At 51.4% G+C, this 27,986-nt stretch overlaps 1 protein-coding gene across 1 annotated transcript in view; it reads right to left on the bottom strand.

Annotated features, from left to right (window-relative positions):
- Window positions 1-12,322: 12,322 nt before the first annotated feature.
- The window catches only part of CDH4 (cadherin 4), a 467,566-nt gene continuing 451,902 nt past the window's right edge, over window positions 12,323-27,986 (bottom strand). Inside the window, exons 12-16 of the mRNA XM_067307737.1 lie at window positions 23,208-23,441; window positions 21,803-22,036; window positions 16,868-17,007; window positions 14,181-14,345; window positions 12,323-12,561 (exon numbers count right to left, since the gene is read on the bottom strand). Of these exons, the coding sequence (XP_067163838.1) occupies window positions 12,355-12,561; window positions 14,181-14,345; window positions 16,868-17,007; window positions 21,803-22,036; window positions 23,208-23,441 (980 nt within the window). The 3' untranslated portion in view covers window positions 12,323-12,354. The remainder of the gene's footprint in view (window positions 12,562-14,180; window positions 14,346-16,867; window positions 17,008-21,802; window positions 22,037-23,207; window positions 23,442-27,986) is intronic.

Here is a 27,986-nt window from a genome sequence, read left to right as displayed (position 1 = left end):
CATCCCGGGCGTGGGAAGAGCAGGTGGCAGCATCCCAGGCGCGGGAAGGGCAGCTGGCAGCATCCCCGGTGCGGGAAGAGCGACTGGCAGCATCCCGGGTGCGGGAAGGGCGGGCGGTGCCGGCTGCTCCCGGCTCGCGCGCGTTTTCCTCGCCCGGCGCCCGCGCGGGGACGCCGCCTTGGGCGCAGAGCCGCGGGCTGAAGCAAAACGCGGCCGATTCGCATGTTTTTCGTTAAACCTAACCTCGCCGCCCCCGCGCTTCCACGCAGAGCTTCCAGTTCTCTCCCGGGTGTTTAGCAGGGGGAGGCTTCTAAAAGGGGGGGATTTTGGCGTTATTTGCAGCTTGAAAGGCGGGTTTTGACACGTTTACGGCTAGAGCAGTAAATATGACTTACGGCAAGTCACTTTGCTGCGTTTGACGGAGGCGACCTGGCAGGGTATCGGGCGGCGGAGCGGCTCCCGCCGAGCTCTGCCCAGCTTCCCGCTGGGTTTTGGGATCCTCCCCGCTTTCCTTAGCGCCCGTTTGGGTTCCTGACGACAGAGATGCCTAAAACTGAATTTATGCTGCAAACAGAAGCAGTACAGATACGGGGGGTCGGGGGGCTTAGAACGGCAGCCGCCTTTTCCCCCTTTTTTTTGTTTTTTTGCTGGTGGCAAGCAGTGAGCATGTTTTATTTATGTATTCGGAGATCCGCCAACGTTATGTTTTCCTCCTGACTGATGCATTGGCTGCAATGACAGCTCACACCAAGCCGGCTGTGCGCGAGGCTTATTTACCCTCCGCAGAAGGCTTCCTGAGACTGACAGCGAATTATTCTGCGCCCTGAACGGCCACCCAGTTAAGGCAGGGCAAATTTGCCTTCTCCTTATTAAAAGCGATTTTTAAAAACGTGCAAATTATTTTTTGCAATGCAAGGGGCTGGAGGGTTTTCTTGGGGGGGGAAAAACAAGCCGTCTTTAAAAATATTTGGTAAACTACCTTCTGCCTGCCTTGCTTTGCACTAGTTATGGAGGCACCGGCGTGTAAGTGTTGCTGGATACTGTGATAATGGATGGCGCTTATTTTCACTCTTGCCCTCGCTCTTGGAAAAAAGTTGCTTTTTACGGGGTCGAGCGCCCTGCCTGCGAGTAACCCCGCGTGTTTCCAGCGTCCTCCCCTTCTCCGGGTACCGCCGTGCCGAGCGGCTTGTCTGCCTGCCTCGGAGGGACTTTTGCAGGTCCCGACCGGGGAGACCAGGAAAGAGGCAGAGATGGCGCATTCGGAGCGCGATGCCCCGGGTGCCGGCTGCTGTGCGCCGCGCCGGAAGGCTGCAGCAGCGGGAAAGCTTGTGTCGCGGCCACGTCGCGGGGCGTCTTCGGGGTGCGGGTGCCCCGAGCCCCCCCGGGTGCCCCGAGCCCCCGGCAGCCTCCTCCTTGGCCCCGCTGCTGCCGCAGGTAGGAAACAAAACCGTGGCTAAGGAGGTTTTTAGCAGCGGGTGGTGTGGAAGGCAGCCAGGTTTTCTAAGGTAGCAGTCGAAGGAAAAAAAAAAGGGGGGGGGGAGGAAAAAAAAAGGGAAAAAAAGGTTAAAAAAAAAAAAGGTAAGAGTGAGCTTTTGTTAAGTAATTAAGGAATTCGGGCTTGCTCAGAAGCCTACGGCTGTGCTGCTCCGGCTGGTGGGGAGCGTTTGCTCGTGCGAGGCTGGTAAACAATCTGCAATTCCTGACACCTGCATCACGTTGTACGAAAAGGAAGTTGCTTTTACATCTATTTACGCTGCTTTTATATATTTATTTGGGGGTTGGGGGGGAAGGAAGGCGGGAGGGGAGGAAGACGATGCTCTCGCTCCTCGGCGGTGCCCGCGGGACGCTCCCGGGTAAACCAAGGCGGTTCGGCGGAGCAGGGAGCCCCGCTCCACGGGCGCCTGCGCCGTCCCTCGCAGCGGCCCTCGTCAGCGCTTCCCGAGCAGCGGGGCTTGCCGCGCCGAACATTAATATGCTCCGTGCGCATCCTGGCTGCGCGCTCAGAGCCCGGAGATTTGCATGCTAAAGCTGCGCTCCCGGAGCCGGTACACCCACATCTTTTAATTAAGCAGTGCCCCGCGTTTCTGCTCCATAGGATAAGTGAATATATGCAGCTGCAATGCACAGGAGATGATTCTGCGATGATTTTGCTGTTTGTTTAGCTAAGCGGGAAGTTTAACTTGGTGGCTTAGCCTCGCTGCCAGCTACGGCGAGGCGGAGAAATAAAGAAAGAAGGAAAAAGCAGCAGTTTCGCAGGGGACGCGAGCGAGGGGGCCGCGCTCCCGCTCCTGCCCGCTCCTCCACTGGCTGCCCCGGGGCTGGAGCCGGCACGCATCCGAGGGAAGCGCAGGAGCAGGGACGCGTCCTGGGAGGCGATGCTCCGAGGAGCGGCTCCTCCGAAAGGCCGCGGCCGGGCGGTGGTGGGTGGCGTTACGGGAGGCGCTGGCTGGTCTTTTCGAACCCTCCGGAGCTGGCCTCGCTCGGAGAAACTGCCGAGACTCAGGAAAAGCTGCTTGGAACAAGGCACCCTGCCTTACCGCTCCGCAGCAAAAGGTAATCTGAATTAACATGAGCTTCTTGGCTATTAAATGGAAATTTGAAATGGGAAGGGAATTTGGCAGGGGCTGCTGAGCTGCGTGTCAGCAGGAAGGGAGAAAAAGCCACGCGTGCCGTTCCTGGATCATCCCGAGATCCGGCCTCCCTCCGCGCACCGGGGCGGCAGATCATCCTGGCCATGGCGCCAGCATCGCTGGTGTTTGCAGGCACCGAATTCCTATTTTGGAGGACTTTCCGTCCACATATCTCCCCCCATCTCCCAAAATTCCTGTTTCGGACAAGTGCGGACGCTGCCTGGCAGCTCCGGGGGTGAGACCTGCCGCTCGGGGCGAGGAGCCGGCTCCCGAAGCCAAAGGTGCCGAGAACCCGCCCGGCTGCCAAGTCCCGGCTGGCAGGCGAGGGGCGAGCGCCGGCGCCGGCGGGAGCTGCCGGGGGTTCGGCCGCAGCGGATTAGACCTGCTGACGAGGACGCTGGACATTCGCATCAGCCAGGAGCAGGGCCGACCGCGGCCGGGCCGGGGCGAGACGTCAAGCGTGGGTGCCCGGCGCCCTGGTGTTTGCAGAAGCACGTCTTCCAAGAAGAAAAAAAGAAAAAAAAAGGAAAAAAAAAGAAAAAAGAAAGAAAGAAAGCCGTGCCGCGAATCCCTCGCCCAGCAAGGCAGCCTCAGCGCTCACAAACCTTCCCCTCCGGTTCCCCGTCCCGCTCTGCCCGATAGACCACAGGAGGGAGGAAAGATGCCCGGGAGGAGAAGAGCGCGAAGGGGAAGAGGATACGGGGGAAAAACCCAAGCTAACGATGTAGACATTTGTGCACAGAGGTTAAAAATGAAGCAATAAAACCTTTACACAAACTTCCAACTGCTTCTGCAGCGCAAAGCAGGGAATAAACACGAAAAACCGCAGCCCTTTCCGGGACTGAGGAGGGTTGACGGCAATTCCTTGCAGTTCGGCGCAGTGTGCCAGGTGGGAACAACGCGTCCCGCGTCTCCAGCGCGCAGCCTCCGGATCCAGGCACCGGGCTGGGGAGCGCTGGGGTCCAGGCTGGACATGCCTCGGCGCATCCGGGATCTGGGGAAAGGCGGAAAGCACAGCGGCTCTTCCAACGGCATGGCGTTTTCCTAACGCGTTGCTAGCCAGCAAGGGGAAGCAGGGTCGGAAATGCTCCTGTGGAGCGCTGGTGCAGCCGGGATGAGGAGGGAAGGCACTGGAGCAGTGTGGCGCTGGAAAGCCCTCCTGGAGCACCGGTGTCCGTAAGGCGGTGGCGTAGCAGGATGCGGCCAGCGAGCCAGGCCGATGGCAGCGGTGGCACTTGGGTTATCCTCCAAACGGCTTAAGCGGCTCAGCATAATGGGGCTGGTTTTATCCCTTTACTCCTTGCCTGGGGGAGATTTGAGCCTTCTCCTGCCTCTGGAGCTCTGGAAAGTCGTGTTGCTCACTTTCTGTCCCCCGGTCCGGTTCCTCCCCGCTGCTCGTCTCCAGGAGAAGGTTTCCTTCATCCTTTCCGCCCTGGCATCGTTCCCCTCCCTCCCTCCCAGCTCCAGTCGCTGCTGTGATGGAGCAGAGCAATGATTAAAAAATTGTGTTTTCCAAGCACGGCACCAGAGATTAAGGCATGAAGGATCCTCGGGTTTCAGCTCGCCTTTGGCTCCCTTCGGAGCGAGGCCGTGGTGGTAATGAGCAGAAGGCCCAGCACTGCACCGCCGGAAAGCAGCTCTGCATCTTGCTCCCGTGCCGTGTGCTGCCTTGTGGGCTCCTCCGTGAAGAGCTTATCCGGGAGCGGCACGAGGCAGGAGAGGCGGCACGGAGATGGCGGGAGGTGCCTGCGGGGCATCGCGCCACGGCTGCCGGCTGCCGTCGTTCTCGGGGGCGCCGGGGGATGAGCCCTGCGGACGTCTCCTCTCCGGACTCCCCCTTTATGAACGAACGGGCGATGGACATCCAAGTGCACCGTGGCTTCCGCAGGTGTCCTGCAGCCTCTGAGGAGGAATGAGCCATCTCCTCTCACCACCTATCTTAAGGCCTGGGTGAAGGTGTAAAATAAGTCAATCTCGAGAGCTAAAATTGCTGAAGGACGGGTTAGATTAGATTACAATGCAATCGGTCCGAAAGACCGTCCGTCTGCACCGAGCAGCCGTCCCGGGAGTGGGCAGCGCGCTCCGGCCGTGCAGCATCACCCGCCTGGGCCCGCGGCGCTGACCCGGCCGGGAACAGGACTTCTGGGGCAGCGGGATGGCGTTCCTGCTCACCGAGCGGGTTCATCGAGTGCCTGGGCATGGGGCCTCCTGGACCACGGCTCGCTCTGCAAAGGGCTGCATAAACCAAGAATAAAACGGACGCCAGTGGCCGCGACTGTTTTGCGGTCCATGGTGTGTTCCTGGGGAAGGGCTGCTCCGGACCTGCTGGCACCACAAGGACTTTAAATCCCAGCTGGAGAAGCAAGGCTGTCGGCGGGCGCTGGCACAGCGTTTAGCAGAGCAGGGCCCGGCACGGGGCCGGGTCCCTGAGGGCAGGGCGGCAGCGGCATCGCTGGGGCGGGGGGGGGGGGTTTGGGGGCAGGTGGCTAAAATGCAGCCGTGGCACAAGGGCTGCTGCGGCGCCTCCGCTCCGGCTCCGCACCGCGGCGGCGGGCTCGGCTCCGGCGTCACCGGGGGATGCTTTGGCAGCGGCAAGTTTGCTAACGAGGTAAACTGCTTTGCATAATTACCGCCTCGGTTTGGGCTGGGCGTCGTGTGCCGAACAGTGATTGATAAAAGCACGTTTTTTTTTTTTTTTTTTTTTTTGCTGAGGTTTTAAATGTTCCCTGCGTTACCTGGCGGTTCAGTTCCAATCATGTTTTTCCCCAGAACGGGATTAGTTGCGTCACCTTCCGCACGCCCAGGTAGCTCTGAGCACTTTGCCGTGCAATGCGTTAGCTATGGAGAGCACAGGATAACGGTGCCGCCGTTACGTGCGCGGCGATAAAGCTTCCACGCGGCCCCGGCTGCGATAAACCGCGTTTACTGAGAATGGAAATAGTGACAGAGACCGGATTCCTCCTTATTCTCGCCGTAACCTCACAGGGATTCTTGACAATCCACTTCTGGCAGCTTCCAGCGCAGAGAGAGGCTTTCCTCTCCCCCAGGAAAGCCGCTGTCGGGAAGGCCGTGGCCGCTCGCGCGTGCCAGTTGGGCGGGGGGGAATGTGTGTCCCCAGCAGCACGGGGAAAAGGCAGCAAAAAAGCCGGTTTTCACACCAGATGGCGGCGAGAGGCCTGAGGCGGCTGGGTGAGCCGGTCCCAGCTTGCCGACCCGCGCTGCGACGGGAGGACCGGGCCCCGCTCCGTCCCGGCACGCGGAAGCGGCGCTGCGGGGAGCTAACGGGGCGCTAGCTAATTAGCGCGAAGCCGTGGGGTTACTCGCAGCGAGGCTTCTCCTTCGGGCCCTGCTAAGGGCACAGAGCTCACCAGAGCCGCCAGGCATTTCTAGAAGGTTTGGGGCCATTTGGGTTAGGCTGGCTTAAAATAAAAATAAAAACCCCCACCTTTCCAAGGAGGCGGAGGAGAGGTGTCCGTCGGAGGTTTCCCTCGTCTCGGGCGAGCGCCCCTGCCCCGTCCCCGCGGGTTCAGCAGGCCGGAGCACCGACGCGCTCGTGACACCTTTGCCCGGCCGTCCCGCGGACACCGGACTCCTCTTTTTATTTATTTTTCTAAGAAAAGGAGAGGGTTTGGTCGGTGGTTAAGGAAAGCATTTCGTTTTCTTGACGTAGCCCCTCTCCCCAGGGAAAGGGACCATTGGGACACTAGTGCAGAATTTGACATCTAGAGTAGAGGTTTTCATTTTTTTTTTCTGTCACCTCCTAACAGAACTGCTTGACGTGTCTGTTAACTCAGGTTTTCATTAAAAAACTACCTTCAATATAAAAAGGAGAAAAAAAAAAGGACTCAATAGCACAAAGGTTTTAGTCTGAAGGAAAAAAAGTTCAATTTTTGTTGTTTATTTAACTGAAAGAAAAACCCCCTGTGTGTTCTGGTTTGACCTAAACTAAGTTTTCTTTTAAATTCTGGGGTCAGCCTTTGACTTGGGACAAAAAAAGGCCTAACAGCCTATAACAATAGTAACAATTCTTGTTTTTAATGTCGGTACAAAATTCCCGGGATTTGAGGGAGGGTGGCTGTTCCCCTCAGCTTAGAAGAGCTATTCACATGGTCAAAGTCAAGCACGCAGCTAAATCATTTTAGGAACGAGACCTTTTCCGGGCTGATAAGAACCTAATAACACGAGATGAGAGCGCAGACTGCCACAGATAGCAGAAACTAATATTCGTGATGCAACCGTGTTGCATTATTCAATAGTTAAAGATAATTCTAAGAAACAGAACAGCTTGAGAATTAGCAAAACTAGCAATAAAATACTCTTAGCTGACTCCGGGGGGAAGTAAATTGCCATGTACAGGATTTGCATTCGTCTTAACGTTTATTAAGAACGAGCCAGGGCTGGTTTCCGTCTGTGTGGGGCCAGGCGCCGCTCCGTGTCCGTGCGCACAGACCCCAAAACGCGGTGCCGCGGTGGGCGAGTGCGGGAGGGGAGATGGAAAGAAGGAAAGAAAGAAGGAGGGAAAAAAGTACACGAAAAGAAAAGAAAAAAGAAAAGAAAGAAGGAAAAAATGAAGGAAAGAAAAGGATTGAAAGAAGGAAGGAAGGAAAGAAGGAAGGAAAAGAAAGACAAAAGAAAGGAAGGAAAGAAGGAATGAAAGAAGGAAGAAATGAAAAGAAAGGGAAAAGGAAGGAAAAGGAAGGAAAAGAAAAAAGGTCAGGAAGAAGGAAGCAAAGAAGGAAGGAATAAAGGAAAAAGAAGGAAAGGAAGAAGATGGGAAGGAAGGAAAGAAGAAAGGAAAAGAAGGAAGGAAGGAAAGGAAGAAGGAAGGAAAGCAAAAGGAAGGGAGGAGCCGATATACCCCAAAGGCGGCGCAGGGGAGAAGTGCCGCTGCAATCAGTAACGGCACTGTAAATCCGATCCGTGGCCCTGCGCCGGGCTCGCGGCAGCCCCTCCGCGGCCAGGTTGCCCCTGCGCGGGGCAGCGGAGGCTCCCGCGTGGGACGAGCCCGGCACCCGGCGGAGGCTCCCGCCACGGTCCCCTCCTGGGCGGGAAGTCAAATAAAATTAAAAAAAGGAAAAAAAAAAAAAAAGCAATTGCAACTATTCAAAAGGGGGACTTTATTTCTTACACCGGAGCCAGGCGTCGGCGCGCCAGTTCAGCTTTGATACACAATAAATCAGCAAAGCTGTTACTCAGTTTGGAAACCAAGATTGCAGTGGCACTAAAAACACATTGAAAACACTTACTTTCTTCCCTTTTTTTTTTTTCTTCCTTTGTATTTGGTACAAAAATGGTACAAACAACAATACAAAATATTTGTGCTGTTGACGGTTACAAAAAAAGGGTTTTTTTTTTTGAACTCGTTGAACGGACGCAAACTGCTTTTTGTGCGTCGGCATGAACACAGCAGAACACCAGAAGTCGTCCCGGGGAACAACCACAGTCATGCGGGCTGCTACACCGTTTCTCCATTGGAAAAGGAAACATGCAAAATCATAATTAAAAAATAAAATAGAGAAAGTGCTCCAATTATACACATCTGTGTTGGTGGTGGTTTTTTTCCCCTACGGGATTTGCGGCTACAAGCGCTAACTACATTATGTACACGTCGTGGTGAGCAAGTGCACATGGGTTTTGTGTGTACTTGAGATAACTTTTATTTTCCCCAGGAAACTGAGTTAACTTTGCCTGGGAGAAACCTACGTTGTCTAGTTGCTGATTTTAAACATACGCGTTCATCGCTATACATCATCCCCCCCCCCCCGAAAACATTTTTTTTCACACTCACAATGAAGAGCTCCAAAAGACATCACAAATAAAAGCCCCGTTTTTACCTTAGCACGTTTCTGAGACTAAACGAAGCTGCAATCTCGGCGTATTGTGCCGCTGAGCATCGCCGTTCTCCGGCAGCCGCCGGGACGTCGCGGCGGGTCCCACCTGGCGCTGCCGGGCGCGTTCGGACCTGGCCATCCCCAGCACCCCGGGAGCCCGGGCTGGCTGCACCCCGCTGCCTTACGGCGACCCACGGTCTCGCCCGGCCCAACAAAAAAGGCAAAAAAGGAGAAGAAAAAGCCAAGCTAGCAGCAGAGCTGGGTAGCACGTAGGACGTCTAGCACAGCCTTGCCTATTTACTGCCCTGAACGACCTGCTGGGGCCTCTCGTCTTGTTGCAAAGCATTTCCTTGACTGATGCTTCCTATTTACAAGCTACCTAGTGACTACACCGGACGCCGACTGTTGCGGCTCCTCAGGCAGTGCCGGGCACGGCTCGAGGCCATGCTCTGGCATGTGGTGGCTGCAGGTACGGCAGTGGCTTAACATGCTGATGGTCCCTGGCTCAGAGCCGATGTGCAACCATGGTGTCTAGGAGGTAGGGATGCCACTGGCTACTCATCCCGGGAGCATCCCGTCCCATCCCAACTCATCCCATCCCAAGGATATGGATGAGAGCGGTGGCAGCGGCTGCTGGCAATGGTTTGAGGTACGGGGGGAACAACATGCAACAAGTGGAGGGGCTAATGTGTGGACACCATTTCTTCAGTTGCCTTCTTATGTTTAATGCTTTGATTTAATGCTCCTTGCTCGCCTGCCACCACGCTCGCGTGGCCCGAAAGCCCAGCCGAGGGAGGACGCAGGCGAGGAGGCCCTATGGAGCGAGACCGAGCAGCACTAGGTCCAAAAGAATACCCCAGCTGGCTTGACTGGTAGGCGAGTGGGCTTGGAATGGCTGGATGTCATGAAAAATTCCCGCTGCTTTAGAGGAAAGTCTCCAATGGGATCAGATTAGTTTATTTTTGATCATGCAAGCGTTTTTGCTTGGCTTAGGTTGCATAAATGCTCTTAAACACCCGAAATGTTTGGACCAGCTTAACTCAGATGGTGTCTCCTTCGCTGCCAGGAGGAAGCAGCTCCTGCTGGCCGGACCGTGTGTCCCTCCGCAGCCACCACAGTAATGCCAGCTGTGGATGCTCCCATGGCTTCCCACTGCTGCACTCGGCAGTTCTCCCATGCCACTGCCATCCCTTGCCCTACCTGAAGACCATCACCCCAGCCCCAACCACATGAGACAAGGGGCACCAAGCTCTCCAGAGGAGACATCCACCTACTTCTCACCAGTCCACGGTGCCCGGCGGCTTGCATGGCGTGGTTTAATGGGACTCCCGGCCGGCCCCGGGAGCCGGGATCTTGCCGGCGGGAGCAGGGCACCGCACGCATCGCCGGCCGTGTGGCCACCTCGCCCCCAGCCCGTGGGGGTGCAGCCTTCTCCCAAGTTGACGATGAGGTTGCAATGAGAGACACCAAACACGGACGTGTACTCAGCATCCAGAAACACTAAGTGCATTTTTATTAGTCACTACTTGGTCGTGGCCGGGCGGCTTCTGCGGAGCTCTGTCCCCCCGGTCATCATGGGCGAGCCCACGGCTTTTGCGAGACGAGAGGGAAGGAGAGGACGAGGGCAAAGAGCCCCCGGGGACTTTGCGGCCGGTGTGGGGAGACGCGTGGCAGGAGCCGGTTAAGACTTGCCTAGCGCGCGCGGGAGCGCGGAGACGACCGAGTTCCCCACTAGGGAATGAACATCTGGAACGGCATCGGACGCGGGCTGACACCAGCGCCTCCAAGCGGCGCCTTGTCGCGCCGCTGCCACCGGACTCACCTCCGTCCACCGAGGCTTTGCCGCCGCTTGCGTGCGCGCTCTCTGCACGGCGAGCGGCTAAACCGACCCATCGACCGACCGACCGACCGAGACGGAGAGACACACCGCGTATCGGCAATTAATGATATACCAGCAACGTTTGAGACCCCTCGGGCAGACTTTTACCACATTCCACTTCATACAAGACACATTTCAAATGCTCATTCATTTACAGAAATTGCATTTTATAGAAAATATGATACAGTGAAATATAAAATGCACTAGGAGCATTTCAAAAATCTATAGAGACGATCTTGCAGCCTAGTAGACCCTCTTGAACAACGTCCATTCATTGCCACAAGCTCGCTTTTTCTCACTCGCGCTCTCTCGCGTGCATGCGCTCTCTGGTCCCCCCCGCCCCCCCCCTTTAACTCTTAGCGTTCGACTTGAGAATTAATCAAGATATCAAAAAAGCATGATTATCCCCTGGATAATCACCTTCCAATACTGTGCACATTCTTGGATTTAAATGAAAATATATCTAAGCACTTTTACAATTTTTAGCGAACCCACTGCAAAATCGTCTGCAGAATATAAAACACAGGTAATCCAAGATTTCATAGCACATTAATTAAGTGGCTCATAATCCATTAAATGTGGTTTATATTACACATCCATGCAGTCTAAATCATTTTACAAACATTAGACATAAACCCACTAGTCCAAATCAGTAAAGGAAAAATGTAATAAAAAAAGCTAATAACTATTTGTTATTGGTTAAACTGACCCTACATATAAACTAGGTAGTATGCTACCATTTATAATACTGATGTTGAACTATGCCCGGATGCTGCAAAAACCTCTTGCTGACTTGGCAATGCTTGAGCGTATCAACCACAAGACACTTAACAGGCCCTCGTTGCAGTTCCTCCCCTAAACCCACCTCCGACGGGGAGCAGCGCCTGCCCGGCGCGTACAACGGCGCCCGCTAGCCGCGTTGCGTGGCGGCGCGGAGCGTCGGCCGCCAGCGCTCGAGGGCGTAACACGGGCCCCGGAGCAACGGGGGGCGAGAGCGCCGCGGCCCCTCGCGCTGCCCCGGGCCGCGCCGAGGAAGCAGCGCGGGATTTCGGGCTGCCGGGCGTCCTCGGGGACGCGGGACGCGGCGAGCGGGGCCTTGGGTCGCCCCGGGGCTCGCTCGGAGGCTTTCGGCGAGGGCTGCCGGGGAGGTCGCCGGCGAGAACCGGCGGCCGGCTCGACGCTGCGGTCCTACGCGGAGGGCGAGCGGGCGAGGGCCGAGCCCCAGCCGCTGCTTTGCATCTGATGTGACACTGAATTATGTACAACGTGACGACTAAGTTCACCACCTGCTTAGGCTTCAAGATGGCTGTTAAGATTTCGACTCAAAACATCTGCCCCTCCCGCCCCCCTCCCGCCCCGTCCTCTGCACCCCGAAATGAGTCACCCCCTTTAAAAAAAAAAAAAAAAGGCAAAAAAAAAAAGGCAAAAAAGAACCAATCTCCACAGTTCCTTTTTGTTAACGCCTTCCCAGCTAGAACCGGCTTAGGGTCACAGGGAGTGCTGCCCAGGATGGTTGTATGCTTGTTTTCATCACTCCTGAGATTGAAGGGAATCTGATACATGCACCAAAAGGCACTTTCAAATATATATATATATATATTTTAAAAACAGTGCTTCTGTTCTAAGAAATTCAAGTTAAGACAGAGTGCCTTTCACTCTCTTTAGTCGTAAAGCAGATAAACGAGCAATATCCCAGCTGACATTAAAAAGAAAGGAAAAAAAAAAAAACACAGCAGAGACAAGTGTTCATGCGAGACAGCTCAATATTCTAAAAAAAAAAATTTAAAAAGGAAAAAAAAGGAAAAATAAAAAGAAACCTCCTAAATCACCACTAAAAATAACAATACAGTCAGCAGGGGATATTAATTAAAAAAGCTGCCACATCTGTACAGTTCCTGCTTCTGCATCGGCTCTTTTTGTTAATGTTGTCATCTGTGGGGTTTTCTTCTTTTTAAATCATATTTTTCTTCTTCTTCTTCTTCTTTTTTTTTTTTTTAAATAACGTGAGGTCAGTTTAATCTTCCTCGCCTCCCCCGTACATGTCCGCCAGCTTCTTGAAGCGGGGGCCCCAGTCGTTAAGGTAGTCGTAGTCCTGGTCCCCGGAGCTGGAGGAGTTGAGGGAGCTGACGGAGCCGGCGGTGGAGCCGCTGCCCTCGTAGTCGAACACCAGCAGCGAGTCGTAGGGGGGGGCCGTGGGGTCGTTGTCCGCCGCCCGCAGGCCCTGGGGGGGCAAACGCACTGCGTGAGCACCCACCGCCGGGTTTTCGCTCGTGACGACCCGCAGCGAGAGCCCGGGCTGCGGGGGCTCGGGGCAGCGAAGCTGAAAGCGGCTAATAAAAACCGCGGGGTCGTGGGGCTCCCCTGCACCCCGCGCCCTCCCCGGAGGCTCCGCTGTGCCCCAAAGCTTCGCGAAAATTGCTGGACGGAGCTTATTGCCAGCGATTTCCAGGATTATTTGCAGGGGAGTTATTTCCAGGGATTCTTCTACCTGCCCTGGCCCTGCAAAGCTTTCATTTTGGGCTGGCGTGTCCTTTTTGGGGTTGCCCGTTAAGATTTCCAGCTTGACCACTGGAAGAGCAAATAGCACCCTTTCCTCTTCTGCCAGGTATTCTACCATTGTTTTAACCAGTTATTTTGATGATTTTGATCCCTTCAGGAAAAAAAAAACCCACCCTGTTTACTCTTATTTAGCAGGGACTTGGGGTGGGAAATCCTAGACAGTGGCCTGGGGGGTCGGCAAGCATTGCTGCTCCCGCCTGCGCTATGCAACGCTCCAGGCAGGCCACGGAAATGGCCTTGGGATATGGAGAAATCAACCCGCTTTGCGCCAGCCCAGCTTTAGAAAAAGCCTAGTGGAACAGACCTGCAATAAGGAAAAACGTCGTGCATTCACACTTTCAGAAACTACAGTCTCGCTGTGGGGAGCCGGAGTATGTTTTATGGCAGGGAATAGCAGCTGGAGCACGTGTAAGAGGGAGCATCCATGTGCATGCCTGTGCGGAGACGCCGGGGTGTTTGTGTGTGTGTATGAAGGAAGGACAAGAACAAAGGAAGGAATTTTAATGATGAAAATGAGAAAAAGCACAGCAGGAAATTGATGTAATAATAGAATTAAATTGCTATAACATTTATTCCTCTGACTTAGGAAACGGATAGTGTGTTTTGTCTCAGAGGAAATAACGCATTGATTGGTTTGCAACCACACAATCACTCCTTTGAAAACTAAAAATGAGATAAGAAATACTAAATGGATAGATATTCGTAAAAAGAAAAAAAAGTAAGGAACAGTAATCTAAAGTAAAATGAAGAAACCCTCTGTGATCTGAGAAGAATCTGTCTGTTCTGCAAACTCTTTGAGGTTTTAGACCAAATTGAGCTTCCTAGGAAGACACAGACTGGTGAAATAATTACAAGCCGAGGAGCCACAAACGACACCTTTGGCCTTAGGCAAACTATCCAACCACCTCACCACCATTCCTCCTTTGTCCGCCTCTGGACAATGCTTCTACTGACAGCAACTGCAGCTCTCACAGCTATGGAAGAGAGAGTGGGATCAGGTTAGACTGCCAGGACGCTGAAAAGGAGGGTGCTTGAGGTACCCACAAATCAGAAATCTTGGGCTTTTTATTTGCACTTTGGCTTTTTACAGAGCTGGTGCCTTCATGAGGCCAAGCCTTGCTTCCTTCGCTCATGCAAACTGCTCCACCGGCTTTGGACAGACTTCTTGTGTGGGCAATAGCATCGTTTGGTCATAACGCCCATTGGAAAATGTTGCATAGCTGATGCTAGCTGGCTGCCGCAGCTTTAAAGACGGGGCACAAGACACCCTCAGAAACATACCTCGTTAATAAAGTCACCAATATCCCCGGGATGTGGGATTACTGGTCTTATAGGATACTGCGGTTCAGCACCAATAGGTCTCTCATCTACCCTTCTGACGCCGGGTGCCTTGTTCAGCACATGATCCATGGTCTCCGGCTGCTGAAGCTGGCTTAAATCGTAATCCTGTGACGAATGGAAAGGCACAGAGTGAGACCAAGAGCTTTCCATGCAGATCATCTGCTCACCCTACACTGCATAACGGACAAAGAACTTGAAGGGTCTAATCCTTTTTCAGCTGAAGTTCAATACCAAAACTTATCCCCATACATGTAGCGCTTCTAACTATCTAAATTATAGACAAAACTGATCTCTGAGTAACTCATAAAATTGACCTCCTCAGAGTGTATCTTAAAATGTAAGTTAAATCAAATAGTTCAGTGCTCTTTCAATATTTAACATGGTGTCCAAATCTTTGGGATCATATACTGGCTTTGGTTTGTGAGTGCATGGATATGTGCCTAACATTTTGATCAAATACAAAATGTAATATAAAGATACAATGTTCATAGACATATTATTGTAATTACATTTGTACAGAAGTAAAAACATTAAAATATGTACTGCATTTATACATGCAGGTTTTTTCAAGTAACTATGTTTTTTCTGCATGGGAAAAATCCTAAAAGAATAGGTTTCTATGAAGGAATGAGAACCAGGTAATATTTCATTAAAAATGTATTCATGTAGGTAATGGTGTTTTGCTGCTCCTCCTTTGCTGTTATTTTTAACGAAGCCTTCCTAAAATATTTAAGCCTACAGTGTAGTTGCCTGAAACCAGATACTTCAGCTAGGCTGAATGTTTATAACAGTACTTTGTTCTTCTGGTAAAACTGTTCTCGTGCTTACGTGGGGATGACTGAATCTCCAGCAGCAATATTTATAAGTAACTTGTCAGCGATAAGAAAAAGAAAAAAAGGGAGAAAAAGAATTGCTAAGTGTAAGGCTTTTTCTGCTGAAGAAGACCGTCCCAAGCTTGGGGCCGAGCGCCCGTCTCGGCTCCCCGCGGCAGCGCTCGCGCGGGAGCTCCAGGCACGCGGCAGAGCGCGGTGCTGCCGCCGAGGGACACGCGGACGCCAGTCCCGGGAAGGAGCCGGAACCGGGGCTAATCATCCCCGGCGCCCGGGAGGACGCCGGCGTCACTGCGTGCGGACACCAGGACGCTCCAAGAAGCCTTGAGCCCGGCACTTCGGCCTCTCGGCAGCGCGCAGGGCGCTGGCACGCAGCCAGGTGCCTCGTTTTTTGTCACAAAACCCACGTTAGAGTCATGCCGCGTTGGGAGTGAGGTGACAGGCTGCGCCGGTTTCACCCGCTCCTTAGGCAACGGCCCCAGCCACGGACCCGTCGGCTCCTCGACACCAGCAGCTAGCGCAGCAGCCCGCGCCCACCAGCTGTGCCGGCCGCTTACACCGGGAAAAGAGAGCCGTTAGGGCACGCGAGAGTCGTGTCATTCCTGCGAACGTATCTGAGAGAAGAATTCTTAGCGGAGGTCCCTAGAATTTGCGCTGGGCTTGATGCTGGAGAAATACGAGTCCAGTTGTTACAAACGAAAGAAAGGGGAAAAAGTCTGGACTAACAAATCCAGACTAAAAGGGAAAAAAAGCCAGACTCATCTAGACTTCCAAAATATTAAGACAAAGGCAGGAATGTGTGCGTAGGCAACACACGGCTGGAAAAAGTGTGTGTACACTGAAGCATCCTGGGAATATATGGAAGCATGGAAAATCCAGCAAAGTGTGTATTAGCGTTCTTTTTCATACACAGGGACAGAGAAAAGCTTTGTGCCAGCCCACTTTATCAAAACAGACTACTAAAATATGTTGCATTTAACTAGATGTGAGTTGAAGGCTTTTTTTAAAAAAAAAGATGTCACGGACTCTTGTGCAAGGTTGGAGGAAAAACCAGTGACCCAACCACGACAGACCAAGCTTTGCTGTCAGCCGAGGGGCTGCCGCGCGCGGGCAGCCTTCGGCTTCGGGCTCCGCCAGGAAGCAAAGCTTCGCCACAACGCTTTGCAGCGAGGAAGAAAATCCCCAAACGTGTTTAGACATTTCTCACAAATGAAGGCCAGAAATTAAAGGCACGTTAGGGACGACGAAGCAAACACAGGGAAAGCCAGTAAAAGCCCTGGGCTCAAGCAAACCAGGGCAAGTGCCTGCAGCCACGGCCGGGGGGAGGGCGACAGTTGTTGGTTGGTTTTGGCAAGGTCTCTGCAGGGAGAGAGGGAAAAAGCTCGATTTTAATGGCAGAAATAGCGGAAAGATTGTTTGAACAGGAGTGTCAATAGCTCGATTTATAACCCCTCTGCGGGAAGCTGGCTTAGGGGTAGGGAGACCCGGGCTGCCCCTGCCTCCCGGCATGGTCCTGCTGCCTTGGAGCACGTCCCAGCAGCCTGCTGGGCCACCCGGACCCGGGCTCGCTCGCACTGAGGTCCATGCCACGCTGCCTGGGCACAAACGAGGGCAAACGCTATGCTTTGCATGTACATTAGTGGAAATAACGCGGCTTCTGCCTTTCGGAGAGTGCAGATGCTATGGCCGCCCCTCGGCCCACGCCCGGGTGCGGGTACCGGCCACGGCGCGCCTCCCACGCCGCGCTGCAAACCCCGGGAGCGATCGCAGAGGGCGGCAGGCGCCAGCCCCGCTCACCTGGTCCTCCTCCCCGCCTCCTTCCTCGTCGTACTTGAGAATATTGTCGCGGACGTCGTCCTCGGGGTCGATGAGGAGCTGCTTCGTGTGGCGCTCCTTCTCCCGGCGCTTCATCCACACCACGAAGAGCAGGACCATGGCTGCAGCGGAGAGCAAGCGGCGTCAGCCCGGCGTTCCCGGCGCGAGGCCACGCCGCCTTCGGCAAAGCCGGGTCGCAGGGCCGCCCCGCTTCCCCTCCGGGCAGGGCAGCTGGCTCAGCGCCACGGCCCGACTGGTGCAACCGCAAGCAGCGGAAGCAAACGCCACTTTTGTGGCGATAGTCCCATTTTATGAAGGCAAAGCTTACACTGATGTTACAGGTTAACGATACTGCAAATAACCTCCCACGCAATAAATTCCTGCACGTGTCAACATGTGCATTCCAGCTAAACAAACGTGGAATAAACCACGTATCATGTAACCACTAGCATAGATTACAGACCTCAGTGAGTTTGGGGAAGAAACTTCACTGGCTGCTATTAAGAGGAATAAAATTTTATGCTCTTGCATGTTCTAATTTCTAAGGGAGAGATCAGTGAAGGTTGTACGTAGTATGACAAGCCTCTGCTACAAACAAGTCTTTAAGATCCATCATGAACTTTGATTGAGCTGATGTTTACCAGGAGTAAAACACAATCAAAGGCAAAGAGAACAGAAAGCATGAAAACAGAAGTTTTCTGAAAGCATTTGATCTAAATCTTGAATTCCTATGAGGGAAGAAAAAGGAAGAGGAAAAAGAGCTGCAGAGTCGCTAAGCAGACAAACGACCACCACCTTCGTGTGCGTGGATATTTTGCCAGCTCGACACAACGCTGGCAGCGCCGCCTGCGAGCCCTTGCCATGGTAATCATTTGCTCAGTTGTCTGCAGTTTGTTAAGGAAGCCTGATTTGGGGAGGCTGGGGAACACTAGGTCACCTAATCCGATTTGGACTCTTTCCTATTCTTTTTTGGTAAGTGAGGGAGGCTTTCAAAAACCACATTAGCCAAGACATTAGCATATGCATTTGGCCATTTACTTGCAAAGCAGATCTAAGATCATTTGAAACCCTTTCAGGGAGCAGCGCGAGCTCTGCAGGCAAGGGAGAGCAAATCCGGGAACAGGCAACAAACTTCTGCAGGCACCGGCATTCACACGCCAGGCCCTGGCCGAGCCCTCGCAGCCCAGTAACAGGGACACTTTAACACTTCCTGAACGACAAGAAAGTTTTCCGCACTTAAACAACTTTACCCAAGGGGAATGCGGGCTCCCAGCTCCACAACTTGGCTCGCCAAGGGCCATGTCCCCGGGGCTGTGCACTGCCTACGCCTTGCTCCAGTGACACAGGGTAGATGCTCTGGGAATGTGAGGGCGTCTCCACTAACGCAAAGCAACCACACCTTGTCTTCTTCAAGAAACCTGTTAATATGCTAGTTTTCGTTCTCATACTCAATAGTTGCATAAAATGCAACCAGGCAAGAATAAGATGAAGCTTGGGCAGCTGATGCAGTCACACCTCCCGGTGTCAGCTCCCTCCTCCTTTTTCTGTGCAAGCCCCACGTGAAGCTGTGCAGATCAGTGTGCTCTCAGTCATGAGGGCGGCCATCTGCAGGAGGAGCAGGAGATGGATGCCCAGAGGAGATGGGAATCCAGCTTCATTTCACTGGGTTCACCCTCTAATGCTCTCTCTTGTCTCAGTTAACCATGCCGGACCAGCAGAGCCACCACAACCAACTCTGGTGGGAAACAGCCCTCAGACTCTCTTTGCATTTCTTAGCTGCAGAAGGAGAAAAAGGAGCTGCTGTTTTCCCACCGCCTCACATTTTTCTGGGATTTTCTTTCCCTTTGCCTCTTCCTGGACCCTCAGCATCACTTTACCGAGGGGGAGAAGAGACAAGCTCTGGGGCTGCGCACAGCCGAAGGGACCTCTGGAGGGGCCAGGACAGCTGCGCCAGCTGGTGGGTCAGGGGCTCTGAGTCCTTCCTTCCAGCTCCCAAGTGTTCATCCCCAACAAGGATTCACTGGAGTGAAGGGAAGAGGACTGGACAGCTAATTACTGCCATTGAGTGCCAACTGGCTGCCATCCCTGCCTGCTTGCTAACAGAAATGTTTTTGGATAGTTCAGCATTTCTTTAATGCTTATCCCAGATCTATTCAAGAGAGAAAAAAAGACAAGGAAAGAAAATGTAACTCTTATCTGCAATATAAAACCTCAGCTATTTAGCAGACTATTGAAGTCCTTTTCTTGCCTTTGCTTTTCAAGTCACTCACAACAAGATACCCGCCTAGCCCACAAAGACAATATTATAATGGTTACCAGGGTTTATTTTTTTCTTTCTTTTTTTTTTAAATGCTACTTTTTTCATGCACTTGTGGAAAAAAAACTGTGCCATTAACGCCTTTACAGCTACCTTGGAAAAAAAGACCTTCAAAGTGTCAATAGCGGATGTAGTGCATTCTCCTTCCTTTATTCACTCTGCAGAATGGGAAGTGCTATTACTGCTGTTAGTCCCATTTCCACTCTGCATGTAGTTTTTCTTGAAATCTATTGTCTTCACCCTTCTCATTATTTTATTGCATTGCTCTTCTCCTAAATGTGCTATTCATGCGGCTAATACATCAGGTACGAGGAAGAAAAAAAAACTTTGAGCAAAGGTAAAGACAGAAACTTTCTTCACCTGAGCAACCTCAGATCTGTCTCCTTGCTTCTTCTTCCTTTTAAAGCCATCAAACTTTGACCTGCTGACTCTAAAATGGACATATAAAGCAAAGAAATCACATCTGCCTTTTCCAGGCTATTGTTCAGAGGTCACCATATAAAATAGATATAAAGAAGGCAAAACACTAGAAGGATGTAACTGAAAAACTCTGCTCATCACAAATTACATTTTTCATCGCTGATATAGTGCTTTGCAGCTCTTGAAGATAAAAAAAAGTCAATTAGAATTACAATGAATGTAAAAATAAGCTTTTGTAATAAAAACCATAATTTAAAATGGGATAATGTATCTGAAAATGAAAAGAGGAATCTCTTAAATCAAACGTCCTTCAGCTGAAGTTAATTTCAGTCAATAGGATTTTCAACTGTTTAAATCATATTTGAGCACTGGATTTATACGACAGCAGCAAAAAGAAGTCTGGTGTTTTATGGCCTCTGCTACTTCCGGCGCAAGCTTTCACGAGGCCCTCGTTCTTCTTTTACGCATGCGACACGCGGACCCAGCGTCAGACACAGGAGTTAAACACAGCAGAACGTCCGCGTGCCGACGCGGTGCCCCGGCAGAAGCACCCCGCGCGCTTCAGCACCTGCCCGGACGGCTGGGCGAGTAGCCGGGCAGACCATGCCTCCAAGCCCCCGCTCGCTTGCTCCCTCTCCGGACGGATCATCCGTACAACCGCGTATCCCAGCCCTGGCCCAGGCGGGCGGCTGTTTGCCCAGAGATGACCCACTCCCTTAATGTACCGTATCGTGTCTGCATTAGGTGACATTTGTAGCATACGTCGCTCTGCCTGCTCTCTGCCTCAACACATTGGGGGTAAATATTAAATGCGATTTAGCACCATAGCTCCCATTAGCTTTAATGGGAGCCCCACGGTTTCATCCTGAGTTTCTTGATGAATATTTACCTCATTGTTCATTTCAGCGCTCGTTTTTTATCTATCCCTACTGTGCCAACTCCTGCTTGAAGTTATAATGATATCATTTTTAATCTTTAAATGTGTACACACTTAGCTACTGGCGATGCTCATGAAAGCCCGGGAGGGTTGCTAGAAGGGGGGCTGCCTCTGCGGCACCGCGGCCTCGGGCGCTCTCCTCCCACCGCCCGGAGACCTCCCCGGCCGCCCGCAGCCGGCCAGCCGTGCTCCGAGCCCGAGCCACACCTCGGCCAAGGGGAATCTCTCTGGAAGAGCAGGAGGGTTTTTTTTTTAAGCTTGTAATTTTACAAGCAACGGGAACAATTATCATTCTTTTTTTCCTTTGGATTGGACAACCAGAAAACTGTGGCTATGCACCGAGTTTGGCAGGGACTAACCCGGACGTAATAAGCAGTGCATTGGGAACCCGTGTGTCTGTCCACAGCCAGCCGGGGACAGACGGCCGCCTGAGAGCCACCGGGGAGCCTGCCGCTGGTTGGCCACAGGGTTTTGGACAAGTCATTTAACTTTTTCCTGCAAGACACGGAGGATCATATCACACTCACTACCTAGCCAAGGTACTGTGAGGTGCAACGAGCGTTTGTAAAGCTATGGGAAGCCTTAGAAAGGGAAGCCTTATGCAGACACAGAGTCATCTAGCTCCTTTTGCCCAAGCTGCCGTGAAGGGAGGTTCGAACGCCGAGGTGTGAATTGCCACCAGCAGCCCAAAGCTCACGGCTCTGTCCTTTGCATGAAGCTTGTGCAGCTCTTGAAAAACACAGCATACGGGAATGGGGTGAGGGGGAACAGGATGGGAAATGGGACCCCACGACCTCACATTACTGCTAAAAATATAGCAGTTTTTCCAGAAAAAAGGGAACTTGACTTCAGGGACAACTTGGCATACAGGTGGCATCACGCCTCGGCACTAAGTCTTATCTTTTCCTCCAAACCAATTCACGGTTACAGCACCAAGTGGGTCTCTGAGGTAGGGCACACCTCGAGCCACTGTGGGACAGATTTTGCTTCCAAGCTGTTGCTGCTCATTTTGCTTGGTGTCACGATGAGCACGTTAAAGAAAAGAACAGCAACTCAAGTTGCAGTACTGGAATTATGGCTGATTCTTCTGCCACCAGTACCACTCCCCAGCCAAACCACCACCGAAGAGTGGACTTTGGTGGCCTGGCAAATTGAGAGAGGGATCAGCTTGGCAGCTTTGCATTTTGAACGGCCTGATTCTGGCTTGACATCTCCAAGCAGTGTCACCTCCTGCGGTACTTACTGAGTAAAATAATGATGCATATCAAGATGGCTATGATGGCGCCCGTGCCCAGTCCAGCTGCAGCTACCGCCCCAATGGTGGTACAGTCTCCATTCTCATCACAAGTGCACACCTTCACTTTAATTACAGATGTGTTGTACAGGGGGGGGTTTCCTGAGTCCGTCACGATGATTGGGACATCATACACGCCAGCTTCCAGGTACATGATTCGTAAACTAAGCTGGGCGTAATCGCCTGGAGAGACCAAGACAGACAGACAGGTGACAGACACTCTGCTAGAGTCCTGCAGCCATACCCGCAGCATCCCTCCATCTCACCAGGCGGCCAGATCCTGCAGAAGAGGCTATCAACAACGCACCCCAGCAGTCCAGCTTCAGACTTCGCCCCTAACATTTTGGACAACAATCAGCCCATGCTTTTCAAAATAATGTGTTTTTACTGCCACGCTGACCTAGCTTGATCCCATCGCAAATCAGTAGCCAGCTGAATGCATTTAAAATGTGATGACAAGAAAATAGGGATGATAGTGCTGAAATGAGCTGAACTGTTGGGAAATAGCAGCTGCATCCCACCACACCGCACTGGGTTGGGGCTGCACCCGGCCGCGGTGCAGGCTCCCGGCTCAGCCACCCTCCCACCATGGGGTTGGTGGGGAAGCCCATCTCCTGCTGAGGACCTGCTCCACCACGTATTCCTTCTTGCCTTCCCATTGCTGCAGACCCTGCGGTTACGGGAGCTGAGGGGCTGGCAGTGCAGGGACTGAGCCCCCGAACGGCGAGAGCCGAAGCCGCTCCGCACGCTGGCCTGGCGGGGGGTGTCAGACCGGAGCGAGACGGACCGGCTTTGCAGGCAAAGCCAGCAGCTCAGGCTCCGGGACACTTCCAAACCTCTGCTGAAACTACCAATAAGAAGACCAATTAGGGCCAATTGTGGTTGCATGCTGCGATATAAAAATCCTTCACATACTACTGGTAATCTTCACACTTACCTAGCCCTCCTGGTTCCAAGGTAAATTAAAAGGCTGCCTTTATGCAATTACGGTCAGAGAAATGAACATTGATCCTGATTGTGGCTTATGACAATTACACTGGAACATAAGGAAGACTGATAATAGCTTTTTTCCCCTTGGCCATTATGGATGATTTATACTCTGTTCAGTCCTGATAACTGTTCATAATTATGAACTGCATTAAAAAAAGCCAAGTGCCAAGGCTCTTAGAGTTATGCTGCAGGTCTGATACAAATCATTTCTGATTAACTATCTTGTCTATAACGTCAGCCATAATGTGCTTAAAAAAATACAAATCAGATAAAAAAAGTAGGAAAGTTTGGAAGTTTGAAACCGCACGTGGTCTCATTAGCGAATCAGAGTCCAAATGTCCTCAGGATTGCCTGCCCCATTTACCATTTAGCCGCGTTATGGTCCAGTTCTTCCTCACCGCAGATGGCACACTTGGCAGCTCGAAGACAAAGGGCCCGACGTTTGGATCGATGTCAGCATCTGCGGCTGTTATGTTGATGACATTCAGGTTTGGCTTTTCACAGATCTGTGCCTCCTTTGGCAGGAGCTCCGGAGCGTTATCGTTGATGTCGATGAGGTAGATCTGCAGAGTGCCAGTGCCGCTTGCCGGGGGGATACCTGAATGGGAGAGGCAGAGGCGAACCACGACTGATGAGTGTCACTCAAGAAACAGCAGGCACGACAACACCGTGTACCAGTCCCCTGCCTCTCTGCCTTCTAATTTCAGTAAACCAGCATTTTCTCCCTCTCTCCTTAGACTTTATTAGGGACAAACTACATTTTCATAGTCCCTTGTTTTAAGAGGCATTATTAAAACTTCCCCAAACCTCACGATGTTTCTGTTTTCTGCTCCTGCAGAAAGTGGAGGTTGAATTCTGTAGATTTGTAGCCTACAGCAATGTCTTTAGTCAAACTCTAGAAATACAAGGAGGAGACGCTGGGCTGCTAGTGCCAAATTTTGGTAAGTGCTGTTTTGAAGAGGAAAAACCACCAGCTGAAAAGAGGAAGAAGGAGGCATGGAAGGGGGAAAAAAAGAAAATAGTGTAATCTATTGGTCAGCATTTATTGTAGCACTTGCCAGCCAGTTTTCAGATTTGTGGACTACTATGTTGCTTCAAAGAAAGTCCAGTCTGTAGCCCATCTGAGAGTCACCCCTTGCTTTAGTGGTGAAAGATTCAAATCCTACGGTATGAGTTAACCATCACAAAACATGCTGCGCTGCTACTTAAGCCATGGCAACAACAGTATGTCTCAATATGCGTTTCTTCATCCGCTCAACATTCGTCCCAGTTGGCAGGGATGCTGTGGCACTGGACGGCACAAAGGTCTTGGTCCTCCAACCCTTCCTCACGAACAGTCACAGCTGGCTGACTAATGACCGGTTGCACAAACTAATGCCCTTACTAGCAATGCTGAACAGCCTTCCTGGAAAGGACTCAGTATTTTTAATTTCTATCCCCACACAAACATTTGGCAGCTCTGCTCCAGGTCTGCACACTGCCTACTTTCTCAGACGACTTTGCTTCAGCGGTTCTTTTTAAGTTTATATTTTCAGTTCTGGCTCTTCCTCCCAGTGCTGGATATAAAGCAATGCAAACTATTCCCTTGCTACGTGTTCAAACATTGCTTCTGCTTACATGGGCTTTCCTTCCTATATTCCTTTTGCGTTTCTGTTGTCCAAGGAAGCCTCAAAAACTCTGAAGGAGCCCTGAAAATCCTTCTTTCAATATTCCTACATAACTCTTCAATCATTGATCTCATCCTTTCATCTAGAAAGCACTGAGTTGGTCTCTCTCTAAAACAATGTCTTTGATCAGCCTTGAAAATTTCTGGAGAGAGAGACAACTCATCAGGGTGCTGGAGCTGAACATGGAAACAGGCTTACAGGACCAAGCGAGGTGATTTTCCTGTTGTTTGTTACTTGTCTTCTGGGATGAATGCAGGGCCCGCATTCTTCTGTAACCTCCGAGATAGGTTGAATGCAAACTAGCGATCCTAAGAGGCTCTAATTCACGTGTGACTGAAATAACTTGCAATTGGTGTATGTACAAACGCTGCTTTGTGCAGGTATTTGGGTATTGTTGTACTTAGTTCTTTGTGCTCCTGAGTGCAATTCTGGGCAGTCTCAGGAGAAATGAAAATTAAATGTATTTTAAATGGCCAAGTACTACAAACCATGAAATATTTCAAATCATTTCAGCTGTCCTGTGAGAGAGTAAGGCCACAGATAGAGCAGGTATTGAAGGATCCTACAAAGGACCCTCAGACTTAATGCTCAAGAGATGTGAACTAGCATAACACCACTGACCCCCGTGGAGAAGTTGGTCCATTGCCTGAAATTATGATTGAAATAGTAATAAGAATATTTCAAAAGTACAAGGAAGATGTAACTGCTGCATACACATTTAACTGCTGAATAGTCCCTCATTACTTTTTTCACAAGATCTCAGTATTTTCAAAGGCATGCTCTAGAAAAATTGCACGCATGACCTGGTACCTGGCAGGACCAGTCCCAGAGACTCCACTCCTGGAGCAAGGCAAAAAACAACAGGGTTTCACGTTCGGCTGCAAGCAGGAGTCGCTCCCGTTCTGCTTGAGCAGAAAGAAATGCCTAACTTGGACCACTGTTCTGACAAATAGTGGCAGAAATGAAGTAAACTCTGCCTGTGGCTAACAAGCGATTCCTTTTTCACTGGGTACCTGCAGAATGCAAAGGGATCACCCCAAAGGCCAGATACGAGTAGGGAGGAGTGAAAGGGTGACTCAAACCAGGAGCCTGTGAGCAGAGGCACTGATGCAGCCAGGTCTCCTACAGCATCATGAGGTGAGGTCCCACAGGGACTCTGATGCCAAGGCAGGGCACAGTCCTCTCTACCCTCTTCCCTAATTTTATGAAATCTGTTGAAACATAATATATTTGAAATCTCAACTTCTCTGTGAGACTGGTTGAACTCTGCTGAAGGGCTCAAACGCTATTAGCCTCCATACTTGTGTAGACACAGTGTGATTCAGAAGCCTCACTCTCCTATGAAAGCAGTCAAAAAATACTCTGTTGATTAGGATTCCCTTTACTTCCCCCGCTGCATTGCAGCCAAGCTTTTTCTTCTTATGTAAACATCTCTGTGTAGTCCATGGAAAGAAAGAGAGAATGTCCAAAAGAGTGTTTAGCAGACTAGCTCTTTTATCATATACTGAAAATAGCAAAAAGAATTTAAGGAAACAAGATGTTGCTTCTTCTTCCAGAAAAAAGTAAAAAAAAAACCACCAAAAACCCCAATCCAAAGCCTTGCTTTGATGAGTATGTGATGATAGAGAAGCTGGAAATTGGGATAAATGTGAAAGGAGCCTATTAGCCTAGATGAAACTTTAGCTGATATCCTAAGCACTCCAGAGAGAATTTTAAATAAGGTGTTGCTTCATGTGCATTCTAATGGCTGCAATGTACCAATGATAGATTAATTTTTCAAAATAAAGAGATTTTTCTAGGTCCTCACTTTCTGAGCTGCTGAATGATGGATGTGGAGGCAGTGATGCATAGCACCAAGGACAAAGAAAGGGGTTAACCCAAAATCACGCTGTACCATGAACCCTGGATTGCAAGATCAGATGGTGAGGATGGATTTGGTGGGTTCAAGCTCTACTACAGCTTTTGTGTGAAGCCTTGGCCAACTCATTTGATTTGTTTTGCCCTGGGGTGCTTGCAAACGAATGCTGCCAGATCTTCTTGGGGCTATTTAGGAGTCCACTGCCCCGGTCGCCTGGTCTGCCCGGCCAGCAGAACTGTCGCTCCTCTTGAGCAGGGAGAGAAGGATGAGGGACGTGTCCACACCTCCACCACATCTGATCAGCTTATGCTGCTTCAGCAGCAGTGACTGAGAGAGCCAAAAGCCAACACACCAGGCGGAAAACTAGGGATATGCAGCGTCTGCCTGTCACAGGCCTCAGGTCCCTCTCAGAGAAGAGCAGCTCCCTTGCAGACCTGTTGAGATCCAGCATCTAGACTTTTACAAGGCTTGACCCTCTGAGCCCCCATTTCCGTCAGGTGGCTGGGTTGTTATTACCCTTCCTGTTATTACCCTTACAAATGGGCTCTGCCCCAGCTTCAGCGAGGCATCGCGCCCCCCGCATGCCTGCGTTCCCTGGGGAGCAGCTCTGCAGCCAGGTCCCAGAAGGGAAGCTTAGAGTGGTCGGATGCAGGAGGCACAGGCTGTGCGACCCCCTTGACCCTACTGTTGCTGGCACAAGGAAAGGGAGGAACTTTGCTCCTTGGTACTGTTACTCGGCATCAAAACTCTCCCATGAGTTTGTCTTGCCCCCACGAACCAAGACGCAATGACAGAGCCAAAGCCTGCGGGAAGAGGAAGGAAGTTTTCATTAGCGCTGTAAGCACCACTACATCTACTTACACGTGCTTAGCATCCTTCAGCTGGAGGGATGACAAGGCTTGACACAGAAACTGTCCTGAAAGCACCTACAGTGTATGAGCAACATACTGAGGCGCTCACAGCCAAGTCTCGACATCATTTTGTTGCTGAAGCACGGCTCAAGTTTGTATACCAGCTTATGTGAGCACCTAGCATCCTTCAGGGGGAAGGTGAGGGTGGGAGAGGGGAAGGAAGGCATTTCCCTTGCTCAGGGAGTCTGCTGAGCCCTCCGCAAAGGCTTTTCCGACTGAAGGAACAGACAAGTAAAATAACAGTGTGGCCACATCCAGGCATGGATTGTAACAGAGTCATCAGCTCTTACTAATCAGAATTAGGAAGAGAAATCCAGGACAGCAGCAATGACTTGCTTGCCCTTGATCACGGTCAGCGCTAAGGTTCACAGGGCTAATTTGACCAAAAGTGCTGTGTGATCTTTAATGATTACAGAAGAGCAAGCCTTAACAGGACATCTCAGTGAGAAGATCTGTACCGGCTTCAGCAACTTCAGTAATAAAGTACATCAGCATCCAGGTGCTCTGATGATGGTTGGACATTTCAGAAGTGAAAATGGACAGAGAGAGATTAGCTCTGATGACAGACAGACAGACGCCTCTCATGAAAGCTCTAGCAGTTCAATGGATTGGTTTATTTTTAATACCCTCCTTCCATCCCCTGCAATTATTTCTGATTTCCTGATGGAAGGCTTCCTGAATGCTCTGATCATAGTGTTTGGGACGAT

Source organism: Apteryx mantelli, chromosome 18 (assembly GCF_036417845.1).
Source record: "Apteryx mantelli isolate bAptMan1 chromosome 18, bAptMan1.hap1, whole genome shotgun sequence".
Classification (NCBI taxonomy): domain Eukaryota; kingdom Metazoa; phylum Chordata; class Aves; order Apterygiformes; family Apterygidae; genus Apteryx; species Apteryx mantelli.
The sequence above is the reverse complement of the archived record's forward strand: the minus strand, read 5'-3'. Positions and strand labels throughout refer to the sequence as shown.